Genomic DNA, 18915 nt, shown 5'->3' on the forward strand with positions numbered 1-18915 from the left:
CAGTAAGTAACTTCATGTTTTTACTTGTAGGTTTACTTGTAGGTTGTACCTACATGTTTCTACATGTAAGTTTTCTCATTTTTAAAATTGTTTTCTTATGATAGAGTCCCAAGAATAGGATTACTGTATTAAGAAGTAATATAGTACTTAAAACTTTTTTTGGTTGGTTGGTAACTGGCTTTTTTAGAGGTTTTTTTTAAATCTTTTGGTATGTATTTTCTAATGAAAAGATTGAAAATTGTTTACTGGTATCAGTTAAGTGAAATAGCTATAATCTGCTGGAATTCTGTGCACTGAATACAATGGGCAAATCTATTAATGCCATATAATATTTAAAACACATTGCTGAATTTTAATACCAAGGATAAAAGAAAAACCATATATTTATAGTTTTTAAAACATACAGATCTGTGATTGCAAAGAGATACCTAGAATTTTCATCAGAATGTTATTGCTGGTTAGTTTGGGATAGGGTTAACAATATTTTTTTAATAAGCACGTTTTGCTTTCAAAGTAGATAGGAACCAATGAAAGCAATTTTTTTTATTTTTGGTTGCTCAGGGTCTTCGTTGCTCCACACGGGCTTTCTCTAGCTGCAGCTGCGGGGGCTGCTCTCTAGTTGCACGCTGGCTTCTCTCGTTGCAGAGCCCACGCTTGAGGCTCTCGGGCGTCAGTAGTTGTGGCGCACAGGCTTAGTTGCCCCACGGCATGTGGCGTCTTCGCAGACCAGGGATCAAACCTGTGTCCCCTGCACTGGCACGCAGATTTTTATCTGCTGTGTCACCAGGGAAGTCCATGATTTTATTTTTAATTACCACCCCCCCAAAAAAAAATTATTTAGAATGGAAATCAGAACCTGGAAAATTCAGCCTCATGTGTTAGCTGTACATTGTCATTCTCCCGGAACACAAGCACCAGTGTGAACTGGAAAGGTGGAGGTAGCATTGTGATCAAATGTTACATTTTTAAGGAAAATTATTTCAGAAGTAATAATTGGGTTTTATTAGCACATTCATTTGTAACAACATTCTTTGACTGTTGAGATAGAACACTTGTTCAACAGATCTAAATTTTTACTTCCTCTGTTTTTTTGTGGGATTTTTTCTTTTTTTTTAGAAATGTGTTTTATCTAGAAATATGGGGCTGATTGTTTACAAACCTTGCCTTTTTTAATATAGGAATCCAAGAAGAGATTTGATACTGAGGAGGAATTTAAGAAGCGAGCATATCAGTGTGTTGTTTTGCTCCAGAGTAAAAATCCAGACATCATAAAAGCTTGGAAACTCATCTGTGATGTCTCCCGCCAAGGTAAGCTTCTGGGCTTTGTTTATTTTTCCAGCGAATACTACTGCATGTAGTTTCTTGAGTATTCAGAATTGACTTTGAATGACGTATTAAATATTCAAGGGCTAACAAATAGATTTTTTTTTCTTACATATTTTCTGAAATTGAAACTACAAAGAAAGTTTATTTATAAAGACAGGCAGGTGCAAAATTTAATTTCTTTAGAAGTCAGGAAAAATTAGTTAGAAAAAAAGTAGAAAGGAAAAAGATGCTATTCACATTAAGCATCCGAAGCTATAAAATCCTTACAAATAAATCTATCCAGAAATATGTAGGGCTAAAATGAAGGGAAATACACACCAGGGTGGAACAGAATGTTTGGGTAGAGTGTCATGCCACGTCCCCTAGTTCTCCATATTCATTTATGGTTTCAAGACAGTTCTGAGTGTTCAGACTTGACAGTGTTATCTGAAAGGTCACTTTGAAGAACAGATGAACACGAATAGCCAGTAGATCTTTGGAAGAGGCTGGTGGCTGTTTTGCCACACGAGGCAGTAAAATGTATTGTGTTACTGTAGGTTATCTTTTTAAATTATACATTCTCTTTATTTTATGACTTTTTCCCTAGAGTTTAATAAAATCTATGAGGCATTGGACATCTCTTTAATAGAGAGGGGAGAATCCTTCTATCAAGATAGGATGCATGATATTGTAAAGGAGTTTGAAGATAGAGGTAAGCACTCTTTTTTTATTTTTAACTTGATTGTACAAATTTTCAAACATAGGCAAAAGCAGAGAGAATATTATAGTGACATCCCAGCTTCATGCACTTGTCACCAACTTAATTATGAACACAGGCAGACCTTATTGTGTCTGTTACCTTCCTGTACACTGCTTATATAATTTCTTCTATAACTGCTTTGGTTTGTCTCTGAAACAAGAGACCCTTCATCCCACCTCAAAACCATGATAGCGTTATCACTCCATGACAATTAATACTTCTTTCTTTTTTTTTTTAATTTGTTATTTGGCTACGTCAGGTCTTAGTCACATCATGTGGAATCTTTCATTGCAGTGAACAGACTCTCTTGTGGCACGTGGCCTTCAGTAGTTGCTCTGTGCCCTGGTCCACTGGCTTAGTTGCTCTGACGTGTGGGATCTTAGTTCTTTGACCAGGGATTGGATCCTAGTTCCCTGACCAGGGATTGAACCCATGCCCCTGCATTGCAAGGCAGATTCTTAATCACTGGACCACCAGAGAGAAGTCCCAATGATTTCTTAATAGCAAGTCATGAGTTCACATTTCCTAAGCTGATTCAGAGTCTGCACATTACATTTGTTTAATATAAAATTTGTTAAGTCATGGGTTTCTCTCCATAGCCCCACACTTCTTTCTCATTTATTATTGAAGAAACTAGGCCATTTGTCTTACAGAGATTTCCGTATGGTGTTGTGTGGCATAATTCCTCTATCTGTATTTTCTAAAGAGGCTAGATTAAACTCTGATTTGTGTTTTCTTTTCTTGTTTTGTCTTGTTTATTTGTGAGAATGCCACTTTTTAGTTGACTCTCTTGTTACGATGTTAAGATGAATTAGTGGGTTCAGGTATTGTCAACCTGATCTGTCCTTTAATTTCCCCATTAGACTTTCCTCTAGTGGTTTTAGCCACTATTGATGGTCATGACTTGGTTCTGTTGTTTTATTGGAGGTTGGGAATACAGCATTCTGTCGTTTCTTGGTTTGTTACCTGGAATTCTCCTGTGCAGAACTTTGTCGCATAATCATTTTGGTTAACCAGAGGTACGGTTCATAGGCAAACAGTATAAATGCTTGGTTCTTTCTTTATTTTTATTTACCAGTTTTCAGAATAGTAAACTAGTTTCTTAATATCTTCCAGATGTAACAACTGGATTATTTTTAGCATTATTGTAAATTAGGTTTAATATATTTTATATTTTCCAACTGTTTGCCTTTATTTTTTTAATATTCAAATTGTCTTGTATTTCGCTAATGGTAGTCTCAAGTGGCTTTCCATTTTTTCCCCCTTGACCCTTAGAGTTTTTGATAGTTTACTTGTTTTCTGGACACAATATTTCAGGATAAGTTTGTACATTTCCTGCCTTAATTGTGGATTCAGCTCTTCTGTTATCTCCAGGGAAGCTTAGTTCCTTGAATGAGAAATGATACTTACTAATCACATTCTGGAAACTTAAGGACCATACTTTTAAGATAAGGAATTTTTAAAAGTTGTTTTAACTTGAGATATAGTTGATTTACAATTAATTTCTGCTTTACAGCAAAGTGACTCAGTTATATATATAAATTTTTTTTCATATTTTCCATTGTGATTTATCACAGAATATTCATCTTAGTTACCTGTGCTATATGATAGAACCCTGTTTACCCGTTCTGTGTATAGCAGTTTGGAACTACCAACTCCAGACCCCCTTCCCTCCCTCTAACTACAAGTCTGTTCTCTGTGAGTCTGTTTCTCTTTCGCAGGTAGGTTCATTTGTGTCATGTTTTAGAGCCCACGTGTACATTATATCACGATTTTGTCTCTGTCTGACTGCACTCAGTATGACAGTCTTTAGGTCTATCTGTGTTACTGTTAATGGCATCTCTGCCGAGGTCCAGCCCCGGCTGATCCAGGGTATTCGAAGGAGAGACGGCTTCAGCGACCTATTCAAATGTTAATTAGAGATAGAGTAATAGAATGAGGATAGCTCAGTAGGAAAATTCAGTGGAGAAAAGAAGCTGAGTAGCTTGGTTTACGTGGAAAATCAATATAACCCGTGACACCAGGTTAGCTCTGACCACGGAAGCCGCAGGCGCCCTCTCGAATAGCGGAAGGTGCCCACCTTAGACACCTTCTTGAGTGGGTCTTAGAAGCCCAGGCAAATAAATGGTCGCAGAGGATTTCCACGCTCCAGATGGAGACTCAGCTGGAAATTGAGGGGAAGAATGACATGGGGAGACCAAGCTTTGGTGAGCAAGGCCCGTAGCTTTATTTTCAACAGGGGCTTTTATACCCTAAGTTACACATAGAGGATAATAGGGGATGCAAAGTCAGCAGTCTTTGATCCTTATCAAAAACCAGGGTTTCTTTCCTGCAGATTTATCGTATACAAATGGTTTAGGTGATTTACATCATCTTCTGGCCAGAAGGCCTATTAACATTTTATGACTCTTGACAAAGACTGATTTTCTCTAAGAGTAATTATTTGAAGGTTTGGCGCCATCTTCCGAAGGTGTTAGATAAAATTGCATTCCTATAGGGCGGATGTGTAATGGGTTTACAACAAAGGAAAGAATTTATTACCTTAAGGGTCTAAAGTTGCTAACACCAAGGCCACTACTTATTTTTTCTACATACCAACTATTAATTAATACACATTCAAGGATACAATACAGAGGATGTGGAAACTTGGCAGCAAGCATTGGCTCATCAATGAAATCTTTTACTAGTTTTATTCTGACAGTTTCTAACTCTCTCAGAAGCTCTAAGCTATTTGAATATCTTAAGCTTCCCATGCCTCTCGAGGCTGGGAGACTGTAAACAATTGTATGCATAGCTGTAGGAGCCCGGGTAAATTTGTCAGGCGTGTTAGAGAGCCATCTGAGGGGTTTGGATTTAAACACTCCTAATTGCCCAGGAACTTTATTAATTGGAGCTGTTAGTTAACTCTTTGACAGAGAGAGCGAGATGGTGATGGGGGTGGGGGACAGTCCCCAGTAAAGTCCGAGGTGAGAGCACAAAGCAATAAAGTAGGCAGACTCTGGCTTTTTTGGGGGGGTAGATGCTCGAGAATATCCAGGGGGACTCCTGAGGCTCGATCTCGCCTTTGCGTATGCCAAGCCTCCTTCCTCATGACCTTTGTCACGAGTGGAATGCCTCACCGGCTCCCGGCACATCTCATTCTTTTTTATGGCTGAGTAGTGTCCCGTTGTATGTGTATGCCATGTCTTCTTTATCCACTCATCTGTCAATGGATATTTAGGTTGTTTCCATGGCTGTTATGAATAGTGCTGCTGTGAAGACAGGGGTGCATGCATCCTTTTGAATTATAGTTTTATCCAGATATATGCCCAGGAATGAGATTGCTGGATCATACAGCAACTCTAGTTTTTGTTTATTGGGGAACCTCCATACTGTTTGCCATAATGGCTGCACCTGTTTATATTCCTACCAGTAATGTAAGAAGGTTCCCTTTTCTCTACACCCTCTCCAGCATTTGTTATTTGTAGACGTAGGTAAAAAGATTTTAATAATGAGAAAAGAAGCTGGCCATGTTAGTCATGCTAGCAGAAAGGAGGAATTCAACAAAGCAAGGCAAAGCAAGTGTGGGGTCCTTAGAAATAGTTTAGGATATTGGAGGGAGACTGTATTCCTTGCTGTAAGGGGAAGATGAGAATCCAGATTGTCATAATGTGAGAAACACTTTAATTGTGACATTATTTTGTACTCATAACAAGAAAAGTAATGTCCATTAAAGAAAGAAAAGAAGCACAAAGAAATTAGTAACTTCCCAAGGTTACATAGCTAATAACTGCTAAGTCAGGATTCAAACCTGGGAAGTCTGGCTTCAGAGTTTGTTTTTAACCAGGATTTTGTACTGCCTTCACCCTACCAAGCATCAGTTTTCTAAAATGTTAAAAAAGGAAAAAGGCAATAGTAATAGTATTTACTGCATAGAGTTATTGTGAAGGTTGAATTTAAGACTCAATATAGTATTTAGCATATAGTAGCACACACTGAGGAGAAGGAAATGGCAACCCACTCCAGTGTTCTTGCCTGGAAAATCTCATGGATGAGGAGCCTTGTGGGCTGTAGTCTGTGGGGTTGCTAAGAGTCTGACATGACTGAGCAACTTCACTTTCACTTTTCACTTTCATGCATTGGAGAAGGAAATGGCAACCCACTCCAGTGTTCTTGGCTGGAGAATCCCAGGGATGGCGGAGCCTGGTGGGCTGCTGTCTATGGGGTCGCAGAGTCAGACACGACTGAAGCAACTTAGCAGCAGCATACTCTGAAATATGGCTGTTTTTACCATCATGTTCCTTATTGTCCCTTCTTGCATCCAAGAATTTTGCCTTTTTCATCATGAGTGTATGAACATGATTTTATTTTTTCCATTTTACTAGTCATTTCAATGCTGAATCCTGCCATGTTTGTGCCCTGAACTCTGTTGTAGTTGTAACTCGAAAACTATAAATGAATGAATACATTTTAAGAGGTAATGATAGAAATTGCATCTTTCTCCCCAAGGAAGCTATGGCTTCTGCTTGAAAGCAAAGCACAGATTGCCATGTTTTGTGTCTGCTGGGCAGGTGGACGACTCCTCATAGAGTGAAATGCTCTGTGAAGAGTTTGGCAGCCAGGTGTCGTGTTACTTTGGGAAACTACCAGGAACACTCCCTGGGTGCCCAGACACAGTTTTCTCTTTTTCTCTTTTCTTCTAGGATTTGTGCAAGTGGACGATGGCAGAAAGATTGTGTTTGTTCCGGGATGTTCTGTACCATTAACCATAGTAAAATCGGATGGAGGTTATACCTATGATACATCTGACCTTGCTGCCATTAAACAAAGACTGTTTGAGGAAAAAGCAGATATGATCATCTATGTGGTGGACAATGGACAAGTAAGTTTGTACATTTGTATCAACTTGCATTGTCTGATTGGAGGTAAGGCAGTATGGTGAAGCATTTGGCACTCAAAAACCCTGTAAATTTTCCTCAAAGACGGAAATTCAGAAAAGTGATATGAGAGAGAGAGCAGGGTTTGAATTTGGCCAAACTTGTTCACTTCTCAGTTTTCCCACTTGTCTCTGTAAACTAGGAAGGATGTTCCCTTATTCTCATAAATAAGGAATAAAGAAGAGCTTCTATAACTTTACTTGCCTTAAAAGGTTAGTGAGTGATTTGAATTTTACAAATCTTTATTCCTAAGTAGAAGAGCTTTAAGTCATTTTTTAAATTAGAAAGTTTAGCAAGTAACTTTCTCTTTCTATTTCTTTATAGTCCTTACACTTCCAGACAGTATTTGGTGCTGCTCAAATGATTGGTTGGTATGACCCTGCCGTAACTCGAGTGTCTCATGCTGGATTTGGTGTGGTGCTGGGGGAAGACAAGTGAGTCTGCAAATGTGAAGGTGGTAACAGCGCCCGACCCCCAGATTCTTCAGTAGAGACCATTTCATTTGATACCAGAGTCTGTATAAGCTGTAGTATGTACGCAGCCAAGCTGTTCCGTACCTGTGTCTCATCACTGCCAGAGAGTGCAGCCTTTTAGGAAGAATTGAGAGATTTTTACATCTTCCATTTAATATTGTCTTAGGATCCCTTAGTTATTTAATTACCACATCATTTTTGATTTGGAGACATGGCCTAAATTCTGCCATCACATAAAAGTGGGTGATGTTTCTAAAAGCTTCATGAAGTAGCTCAAGGTGCTTAACACGCCAATGTGCAAAAATCCTAACTAAGCATATAAAAGGCCTGCTGCTGCTGCTAAGTCGCTTCAGTCACGTCCGACTCTGTGCGACCCCATAGACGGAAGCCCACCAGGCTCCCCCGTCCCTGCTGGGATTCTCCAGGCAAGAACACTGGAGTGGGTTGCCATTTCATTCTCCAGTGCGTGAAAGTGAAGTCGCTCGGTCGTGTCCAACTCTTCGTGACCCCATGGACTGCAGCTACCAGGCTTCTCCGTCCATGGGATTTTCCAGGCAAGAGTACTGGAGTGGGGTGCCATTGCCTCCTAGCCCTACCCAAATAAATGTCAGGGTATTTATTTTAGATGTAAGGTTATATGCAGACAAAATACCTTAGATAAAACATATAATTCTGTATAGCTGCACTTTTTTTGTAATTGGAAGACACCTGGTCCTTAAGGTATTCACGGTCCTAAGAAAGTGCTAAAAATCAAACACGTGAGTATTGCTTTAGAGTATCTTATTTTCCTGTTCTGTTTTCTTTTGACTAACATTTAGATGATTATTCCTACAATTGGGAGAAAATTACCACATTTACTTTTTTTTTTTTTTGCCTTGGAAGTCTCTATTTTTTTATTTTATTTTTTTTTTCATTTTAAATTTAAATTTATTTATTTTAATTAGAGGCTAATTACTTCACAATATTGTATTGGTTTTGCCATACATCAACATGAATCCTCCACGGGTGTACACGTGTTCCCAATCCTGAACCCCCCTCCCACCTCCCTCCCCGTACCATCCCTCTGGGTCATCCCAGTGCACCAGCACCAAGCTTCCTGTAAATGTGCTTCCTAAAAAGCACATTTACTTTTTATGTCTGATATTTATCACCAATAATTATATGTCAGCATTTGTTTATCATGTAATGGCTAGAGGATTTTTTGTTTTTGTTTTTGTTTTTTTTATATAATTTATTTTTTTTATTGAAGGATAATTGCTGAACAGAATTTTGTTGTTTTCTGTCAAACCTCAACATGAACCAGCCATAGGTATACAAATATCCCCTCCCTTTTGAACTTCCTCCCATCTCCCTCCCCTCTAGGTTGATACAAAGCCCCTGTTTGAGTTTTCTTAGCCATACAGCAAATGCCTGTTGGCTATGTTACTCTTCCCATACATCTCACCCTCTCCCCATGTCCACAAGTCTAGTCTCTATGTCTCTTTCTCCATTGCTGCCCTGTAAGGAAATTCTTCAGTACCATTTTCCTAGCTTCCATATATATGTGTTAGAATACGATATTTATCTTTGTCTTTCTGACTTACTTCACACTGTGTATAGGTTCTAGGTTTATCCACCTCATTAGAACTGACTCAAAGGCATTCCTTTGTATGGCTGAGCAATATTCCATTGTGCATATGTACCACAACTTCATTTATTCATCTGTCAATGGACATCTGGGTTGCTTCCATGTTCCAGCTGTTGTAAATAGTGCTGCAGTGAACAATGGGATACATATGTCTTTTTCACTTTTGGTTTCCTCAGGGTATATACCTAGGACTGGGATTGCTGGGTCATATGATGGTTTTATTCCTAGTTTTTAAAGGAATCTCCATACCGTCTTCCATACTGGCTGTATCAATTTACATTTCCACCAACAGTGCAAGAGCGTTCCCTTGCCTCCACACCCTCTCCAGCACTTACTGTTTGTAGACTTTTTGATGGTGGCCATTCTGACTGGTGTGAGGTGATATCTCATTGTGGTTTTGATTTGCATTTCTCTAATAGTGAGCGATGTTGAGCATCTTTTCATGTGTTTATTAGCCATCTGTATGTCTTCTTTGGAGAAATGTCTGTTTAGGTCATTTTCCCACTTTTTGATTGGGTTGTTTGTTTTTCTGGTATTGAGTTGTATGAGCTGCTTGTATATTTTGGAAATTAAACTTGTGTCAGTTGTTTCATTTGCTATTGTTTTCTTCCATTCTGAGGGTTGTCTTTCACCTTGCTTATAGTTTCCTTTGCTGTGCAAAAGCTTTTAAGTTTAATCAGGTCCCACTTATTTACTTTTGTTTCCATTACTCTAGGAGGTAGGTCATAGAGGATCTTGCTTTGATTGATGTTATTGAGTGTTCTGCCTATGTTTTCCTCTAAGAGTTTTATAGTTTCTGGTCTTATATTTAGGTCTTTAATCCGTTTTGAGTTTATCTTTGTGTATGGTGTTAGGAAGTGTTCTAATTTCATTCTTTTACATGTAGCTGTCCAGTTTTCCCAGCACCATTTATTGAAGAGGCTGTCTTTGTTCTATTGTATATTGCCTCCTTTGTCAAAAATAAGGTACCCATAGGTGCATGGGTTTATTTCTGGGCTTTCTGTCTTGTTCCATTGATCTTTATTTCTGTTTTTGTGCCAGTACCATACTGTCTTGATGACTGTAGCTTTGTAGTATAATCTGAAGTCAGGAAGGTTGATTCCTCCAGCTCCATTCTTCTTTCTCAAGACTGCTTTGACTATTCGGGGTCTTTTGTGTTTCCATATGAATTGTTAAATTTTTTGTTCTAGTTCTGTGAAAAATGTCATTGGTAATTTGATAGGGGTTGCATTGAATCTGTAGATTGCTTTTGGTAGTATAGTCATTTTCACAGTATTGATTCTTCCTACCCTGGTTGTATTGTTTTAGATATCTGCATTCATGTAATTATGGTGTCCTACACCATAAAAAAAAATTATCAGGGATAGCTAGCCAGTGGCATCCTACCATATTTTAAACATTGATATTAAAATGCTCAAATTCAGACCTCCCTTGGTGGTCCAGTGGTTAAGACTCTGAGCTTCCACTACACGGGCGTGGGGTTCAGTCTCTGGTCAGGGAAGTTATGCATGCCGTGCAGTGTGGCCAAAAAAAATAAATAAAATGCTCAGATTCTGCCGTCTATTTTTTTAGTGAATTTTTCTTTTTTTAAGGCTTTTTACAATAAAAAATATATCATTTTTTTGATCAACTTCCTGTGTATTGAGCACCCACTGTTCATGGCATTGGCTGGGTGCTCCACAGTGTGTACATGAAGATAACATAAAACACGTCCTCTTTCCTGAAGAAGCCTGTCCTCTAAAGCAGAGCAGTTCCCTTTGGAGCCTGTTAAAATACACATGCCAGGCCCTCCCAGGAGAGCTAATGACTTTCTAGGTCTGCAGTGGGTAGTAGGCATCTGTTTTTGAAAGCTCTTTTTGATATTCAGCTGTGCGTCCCTCTCTAGAACCACTGGTGAGAGGAGAAGAGAGGACCCACACACACGAAAGATAAAGATTCAAGGCAGGCACAGTAGGGAGTAACAGGAAAGACCAGATTTTGCCAAGAGGAGACGTCCTTAAGGAAGGCTTTCTTAGCATTTTGCCTAGGCTTTATGATGGGTATCATTTCATCACACAGAAGGTTTGGAAGTTGTTGGATTCTCAAGGATGGGCAGGGATGACATAAGGAAAGCCTGGGAAATCATGTAGTTTTGGAATAATAAAGGAGTTTAATTCCGTAATAAAGGGCAAGATGATCCCTTTTAAAGGCAACTTTGAACATACAACTTTAACAGGAAGTATCACAGGCACTTTGGCAGACTTTGTGTTCAATAGAAAAGCATGCTTCCTTTGTATCATTGTTGGGATTGAACAATGTTTTTAATTTAAAAGGAAAAAAAAGACAGTATCTTGCAAACTTATTTAATAGGTAAAATTCAATTTTCATGAGATGCTTTTTAACAGTGCAGTTGCCCAGGGCAGTGCTTATCTGTACTTTTGCCCCATCCACAAAGATTCTGATTTCAGTGGGTGTGGGTATGAATAGGGCCCTGACATCCAGTTTTAAAAGTTCTCAGGCTGATTTTGATACGTTCTTAGGGTTGCTGCTAAGCTGCTAAGTCACTTCAGTCGTGTCCGACTCTGTGTGACCCCATTGACAGCAGCCCACCAGGCTCCCCTGTCCCTGGGATTCTCCAAGCAAGAACACTGGAGTGGGTTGCCATTTCCTTCTCCAGTGCATGAAAGTGAAAAATGAAAGGGAAGTCGCTCAGTCGTGTCCTACTCTTAGCAACCCCATGGACTGCAGCCTACCAGGTTCCTCCATCCATGGGGTTTTCCAGGCAAGAGTACTGGAGTGGGGTGCCATTGCCTTCTCTGGTTGGCTACCACTATAAAGGTGGAATTACTAGTCAGGAAAATGCAAGTGAGATTCCAGTTAAGAATTTCCTCCCAAGAAATTCTAGAAGCAAAAGTATTAAATAATTCTCTAAGAAGGCAAAACAACTAACCCAAACCTCATGTTCAGGAAAATGAACAAATGAACAGATGCCTTCTTTCTTTTCCTTTTAGGGACTGTATTAAAAATGGATATGTAGAGAATGCTACTAGGAGCCTAAAGCATAGAATGCTTGGAGTAGAGGGTTATAGATGAGAGACACTTGGGAGTGTCTACTTTTCTTTTGTCAACCACCCTAGTTGTTAACTGAATAAGGTGATGTCAAACCTTAACTTTCAAAGATTTCTAAGTTGGAAGGTCTGCTTCAAAATGTGTTTAATCGGGACATTTAAATTTTATTAGGAAGAAGTTTAAAACACGATCGGGTGAAACAGTGCGCCTCATTGACCTCCTGGAAGAAGGACTAAAACGCTCCATGGACAAATTGAAGGAAAAAGAAAGAGACAAGGTAATCCAAAGACTGACTTGTATATTGTGTAGCATGCATTTTGTTGTGGTTTTTCATTTTTGTTTTTATTGAGAGAACTGGGAAGGTTTATAAGCAGTCAGTCAACTTCTGACAGGCTTATATCTCAGGTTATTGCACAGTTAGTTTCATGAATTGCTGAGTGTTTATTGTGAAAATGTAGTTCGTAGCTATTACAAAAGACCATGGCCTTTTCTTCCTTTGTTAACGTGGCATAGACTCTCTGCTGCTGCTTGGCAGTTCACCTGTCACTGCTTTGAAGCAATGACAGGAGAATACTGAAGACTGAGGCGGTTTGAGTGAATAGCCTACATTAGAGTGTACATCTGCTGAGCTCCTTTCCCTGGGAGCGTGTGAAGAGTCATCATTAGCAGTAACACCGACCACACGAGGCTTCCCTTGAGCCCACAGAGTAGGCGACGTGATGGCCTTTCATAGCACCCTTAGAAAGGACTGTGGTTGGATTTGTGTGAAATTTGGATGAACTGCATCAAAGTAGGGAAAAAAATTTTTTTTTTTTTACTATAAAATAGAGGTCAGAGATTGAGTCAAAGGATCTTAGGTCTTTTACATTCCAGCAGTCAAATGGAATGAACATAACTACTGTAAACAGAAGAGTAAAATTATAGAAAGAGACACAGAATAGGATTAAATGTAGACATGAATGAGCCAAACAAAAAAGGGGTCTTCGAGGACATACTCTGGTTGGTTTGGGTGGATCACTAATAATCCAGAGAGCATGAAGGCAGGCTCTAAGGGAACATTCTCCCCACCTGTTCCATTTCCATTGTTTGCAAAGTGAAACATGAAATTGTTTTTTATTGTTTCCAGTTGGTGGTTGTCAAGTGTACCCAGTTGGTATCTCCAGAATGGTTTTGCCTTTTAGTCCTGGCCTAGGTATAAGTGGCAGTCAGATGAAAAGTGGAAAATTCAGTCACTAATCAGTTTGTTTAGTCTGCATAGTAACAAAAACTGCTTTAACTATTTGGCCATTTCAGCTACTATTTTTAATCTACATAGAGTAAATGTAAAGCTTGATGAATTTTTATACACACATATATACACACTGCTGCTGCTGCTAAGTCGCGTCAGTCGTGTCCAACTCTGTGCAGCCCCATAGACGGCAGCCCACCAGGCTCCTCTGTCCCTGGGATTCTCCAGGCAAGAACACTGGGGTGGGTTGCCATTTCCTTCTCCAGTGCGTGAAAGTGAAGTTGCTCAGTTGTGACCATGCTAACATCAACCAATCAAGTTATATCTCTGTCACCCCAGAAAGTTTCCTATCACCATAGATCATTTTTGTTTATTTGAGGAGTTTAAATGAAAGCATAAAGTACGTTCTGTTTTCCAGGTATATCAGTAGTTCTTTTTACTGCTAGATAATAGTATTAATGTGTTTCTTCTGTTGAAGGACATTAGGGTTGTTTCTGTTTGTTGACTGTTAACGAATAAGAAGCTGTTAATAATTTCAGCATTTCTGTTCAAGCCACCTTTTGGGTACATGCACTTTTCTCTTAGATGTATATCTAGGAATGGCATTTCTGGGTTGTAGGGTGGGCTTACATTTAACTGTTTTAAAAATTGCCAAGGAGAGAGTTACAAGCGTTATATACTCCCATCACTAGTACGATTGTTCCAGTTGCCCTGTATCTTGCCACATAACTGGTTTTGTGAGTCTTACTTTAATAGCTTTTCTGGTGAATATGTATTAGCATCTCACAAGTTAAAATTTGCATTTCTCTGATGAGTAACTAACGTTAACTGTTGCTTTTTGATCATCAGGGTATCTTTTGTGAATAATATGTTCAAGTCTTTTGCGTAGTGTTTGTTTTAGACCATCCATTTATATTTATCCACATATTTACACTTTCCTGTGAACTTTATTCCTCCTTGCAGTTTCTAATTGCCTAGGTGCAGTTTGGAGAGGGAAGTAGAGTATTTCCTTCTTTCCTTTGTATTTATCTTGCTTGAAGTTGCTGACTTTTCTGAGCGTTGGGTTCCTCATCAGTTTAGGAAAATTCTCAGCCATATCTCTTCAAACATTGCATCTTTGCCCCATTCTGTTGTGGAATCCAAGTACATATATTATGTTAGAACTTTTGACTGTGTCCCAGAGTGTTTTTTCACTTTTTTTTTTTTTTCCTATTTTTCTCCTCTATATGCTTTATTTTGGATATTCTAAATACCTTAATCATAGTTTTCCATTTTGAAATAATTTCAGACAAAAAAAATTATAAAATAGTACAAAGTATTCCCATATCAGCCTCCCCAAATATTAACATCCTATAGATGAAGTATGATTTCAAAACCAAGAAATTAACATTGCTACAGTACAGTTCACTAATCTGCAGACCTTAGTCAGATTTTGCCATTTGTCTTTTTCTAGTCCAGGATCACATGTTGCATTTAGTCTTCATGTTGTCTTAATCTTTTTTAATCTGGGCAGTTCCTTGCTCTTTCTCTTTCATCATCTTGACACTTATTGTCAGGTTTTCTGTGGAATGTCCTGCAGCTGGGTTTATCTGGTATTTCTTCATGATTAAATTCAAGTTATACCGTCTTAGGAAGATAAGTTTCCTTCTCACTTCAGTATTTCAGGAGGCACACGATGTTGCTGTGTCTCATGATTGTTAACATTAATTTTGCTCACTTTTGTTACGGTGATACTATCAGTTTTCTCCATTGTGAAGTTACTGTTTATCCTCTTTGTAATTAATAAGTATTCTTTAAATGATTCCGGACTTTTAAAAGGTGTATCAGTGTCAGACTTTATTTTTCTGGGCTCCAAAATCACTGCAGATGGTGACTGCAGCCATGAAATTAAAAGGCGTTTACTCCTTGGAAGGAAAGTTATGACCAACCTAGATAGCATATTCAAAAGCAGAGGCATTACTCTGCCAACAAACGTTTGTCTAGTCAAGGCTATGGTCTTTCCTGTGGTCATGTATGGATGTGAGAGTTGGACTGTGAAGAAGGCTGAGCGCCGAAGAATTGATGCTTTTGAACTGTGGTATTGGAGAAGACTGTTGAGAGTCCCTTGGACTGCAAGGAGATCCAGCCAGTCCATTCTAAAGGAGACCAGTCCTGGGTGTTCATTGGAAGGACTTATGCTGAGGCTGAAACTCCAATTTTTTGGCCACCTCATGCGAAGAGTTGACTCATTGGAAAAGACTCTGATGCTGGGAGGGATTGGGGGCAAGAGGAGAAGGGGATGACAGAGGATGAGATGGCTGGATGGCATCACTGACTCGATGGACATGAGTCTGAGTGAACTCTGGGAGTTGGTGATGGACAGGGAGGCCTGGCATGCTGCGATCCATGGGGTCGCAAAGAGTCGGACATGACTGAGCGACTGATCTGATCTATTTATTTTATTTTTGGCTGTGCTGGGTCTTCATTGTGGTGCGTGGGCTTCTCGTTGCTGTGGTTTCTCTTGTAATGGAGCATAGGCTCTAGGGAGCATGGGCTTCAGTAGTTGCTGCGCAGCATGTGGGATCTTCCCGGACCAGGGGTCGAACTCGTGTCCCCTGCATTAGCAGGCAGATTCTTAACCGCTGAACCACCAGGGAAGCTCCAGTTGCAGTCTTTAAAGTTGCTGTTGCTGTGTTTCGGTTGTTTGTATTGTCTTGTTCCCCCTCCCCCTACCTCACCTCCTTGGTTTTTAGTCATTTCATCTGACTGGTGGGTGAAAAGTTGTAATAGTTCTAGATAATGTCATCTTCCTAGTTAAGTTTTCTGGCCGACAGCACACCAGCTAGTTGTCTTAATGATGTCCTTGTGTTGATGCTCTCTGGAGACTTGAAACAGTTGCTTCATATAATTTATTCAGCTTTTAAGTAGTTGATTCTGGTGGAAGGGGTTAGTCTGCTTCAAGCTACTGCATCATGACCCAGACCAGAAATCCTCATATACTTACTTGACCTAATAATGTTTCAGAATATGACCAAATTTACCAAGACAGTGTTTTCTTTTCCAGTTCTTGACACCCTGTTTTTATTCCAGTTAATTACCTGACCCTAATTTTGTTTCCTATAACCTATATCAGAATATTCTATGGAATGAAGCAGATAAAAACTAATAATTGGTGCTTTCGTTTCATATCTACTGAATACACTGGAGAAAGAGTATTCAAGCTGACATTTCATAATTTATAACTCGGGTTTCTCATGGACGCATTCTTTGTTATGCAGAGCCGATGAGTTTTATTTTCCTTATTCCCTCCTTGTAGATTGGTCTGTTTTCCTACCTCAGTGTTGATATTCATTGCAGTTTACTGTTAAAGACCATCAGATGCTCCTCGTGCTTTGTGTGCTGTTGTGTCGCTTCAGTCATGTCCAACTCTGTGTGACCCCATGGACTGTAGCCTGCCAGGCTCCTCTGTCCACGGGATTCTCCAGGCAAGAGTACTGGAGTGGGTAGTCAGTCCCTTCTCCAGGGGATCTTCCTGGCCCAGGGGGCGAACCTGTGTCTCTTAGATCTCCTGTGTTGGTATGCGGGTTCTTTACTAATAGTGCCAACTGGGAAGCCCTAGATGCTCCTTACCACCATCTTTTGTCTGTGAGATGGTGCAACAAAACAAGGATTGGTAACTTAGGAAGTATTTTTTGTTTTTCCAAAAGGTCTTAACCACAGAGGAATTGAAGGCTGCTCAGACCTCTGTTGCTTATGGCTGTATCAAATATGCTGATCTTTCCCATAACCGGCTGAATGACTACATCTTCTCCTTTGACAAAATGCTGGATGACAGAGGAAACACAGCGGCTTACTTGTTGTACGCCTTCACTAGAATCAGGTAATTGGGATGCAGCATTTTTAATTTTGAGTCAAATGATGATTTCTGCTTTGGATCAGGCATTCTTTATTACCTGTTTTCAACGGAGAAGAATATACTTAACAAAGGGGAATGATGGCCGTTACCTGATTTTTCAGGTCGATTGCACGTCTGGCCAATATTGATGAAGAGATGCTCCGGAAAGCTGCTCACGAGACCGAAATCATTTTGGACCATGAGAAGGAATGGAAACTAGGCAGGTGCATTTTGCGGTTCCCTGAGGTTCTGCAGAAGATTCTAGATGACTTACTTCTCCACACTCTGTGTGATTATATCTATGAGCTGGCAACTACTTTCACAGAATTCTATGACAGCTGCTATTGTGTGGAGAAAGATCGGCAGAGTGGTAAGTGGCTCATCCAGTAGTCATATTGGGGATTGGGCACCAACAGAGGCATTCATTTGAGTTGGATGTGGGTAATTTTCAATTTATTTATGGAAACCCCCCACACCCAGTTTCCCCCTAGTTACACAGTAACCCGTATCATATACAACAGACAGAATTGCACTGGCTCTAATACAACCATAAATGGAATTCTTAAACAGACTCGTTTCCCCACCCTCAGGCGCATGGGCTGGAGCCATAAAACTCCAAAGAAACAATTGGAAGGTCACTAGGAATAGGACATTTCCAACAAAAGCAGTGTGACTGATAGTCACAGAGTCGGTCTCTGGGTTCTTAATAATGAAAACTACCCTTGGACGAAAAAAATAATACCTCTTTTAGGCTTTTTGCTCTATTGTGTTATATAGTTAATGAAATAGACTGAACTAATGATTAATAATAATACAGCAAGTAGACGTTTCTGAGAGTCATGGTTGAGAACTTAAAATTTCATTAGGAAAAAAAAATCATTATGGTGTTTAAAGTTAATTCAGACCATGAAGCCTAGAACAGAATTAAAAAAAAGAAAAAGATACAAAGCCTGCACTATTAGACTGTAATTTTATCAGTTAAAAACAGATTTCTTAAACAGAAATTTATTTCTTAGATTTATTTATTTCTTAGATTCTCTGTTTACAGTTTAAGTAAAGATGATTCTAGTTAAAGCCCCCAAAACATACGTTAGGCTATTTACTTCTCAATAAAGTCCAGAACTAGCATAGATTCTTTAACAGTGATTTGTAGAAAAAGTAATTACTCTCTTTGTATTCTCAGGAGAAGTCCTGAAGGTGAACATGTGGCGTATGCTGCTGTGTGAAGCAGTTGCTGCTGTCATGGCTAAGGGGTTTGATATTCTGGGAATAAAACCTGTCCAAAGAATGTAATCCTCCTAAGGTTTGAACACTGTGTTTTCACCAAAGTGGCCATTAGCATTGTTTGCTTTTTTACAATCATGTGGATACAAAAACAAGTAAAAGGAATTTATCAACTCTCTCTAGAACTTGTGGTTCTTTGTCTCTCACAACTAAACTTCTGAAAAGTACTTTCACTAACTTTAATTAGATAAGGAATCCCATTTATTGACCCCTAATGTAGTCCCCAAGAACACAACCTTCACTGCCATTTATTCTGGAGAAACACGTGTTTAATATACATGAATGTTACTACACTGTGCTGCTTCCAAGGGTCTCCATGGTCAGAGGAGCCTTAGATATGAATGAATTATGACCATAGCTACCATTTACAAACTGGTCTGTACAGAGCCCGTATCCACAG

General features: G+C 39.3%; 1 protein-coding gene across 2 annotated transcripts in view; it reads left to right on the top strand.

Annotated features, from left to right (window-relative positions):
- Positions 1-18633, top strand: part of RARS1 (arginyl-tRNA synthetase 1) — a 29267-nt gene extending 10634 nt beyond the window's left edge. For both annotated transcript variants that reach the window (XM_086412789.1, XM_086412788.1), the window contains exons 8-15: positions 1179-1308; positions 1913-2017; positions 6748-6926; positions 7306-7415; positions 12301-12406; positions 17044-17216; positions 17354-17601; positions 18415-18633. In XM_086412789.1, the coding sequence (XP_086268915.1) occupies positions 1179-1308; positions 1913-2017; positions 6748-6926; positions 7306-7415; positions 12301-12406; positions 17044-17216; positions 17354-17601; positions 18415-18524 (1161 nt within the window). In that variant the 3' untranslated portion in view covers positions 18525-18633. The remainder of the gene's footprint in view (positions 1-1178; positions 1309-1912; positions 2018-6747; positions 6927-7305; positions 7416-12300; positions 12407-17043; positions 17217-17353; positions 17602-18414) is intronic.
- Positions 18634-18915: the final 282 nt, after the last annotated feature.

This window comes from Bos grunniens, chromosome 7, assembly GCF_055505025.1.
Source record: "Bos grunniens cultivar Pamir isolate PY7600 chromosome 7, Bosgru_T2T1.0, whole genome shotgun sequence".
In the NCBI taxonomy this organism is placed as follows: domain Eukaryota; kingdom Metazoa; phylum Chordata; class Mammalia; order Artiodactyla; family Bovidae; genus Bos; species Bos grunniens.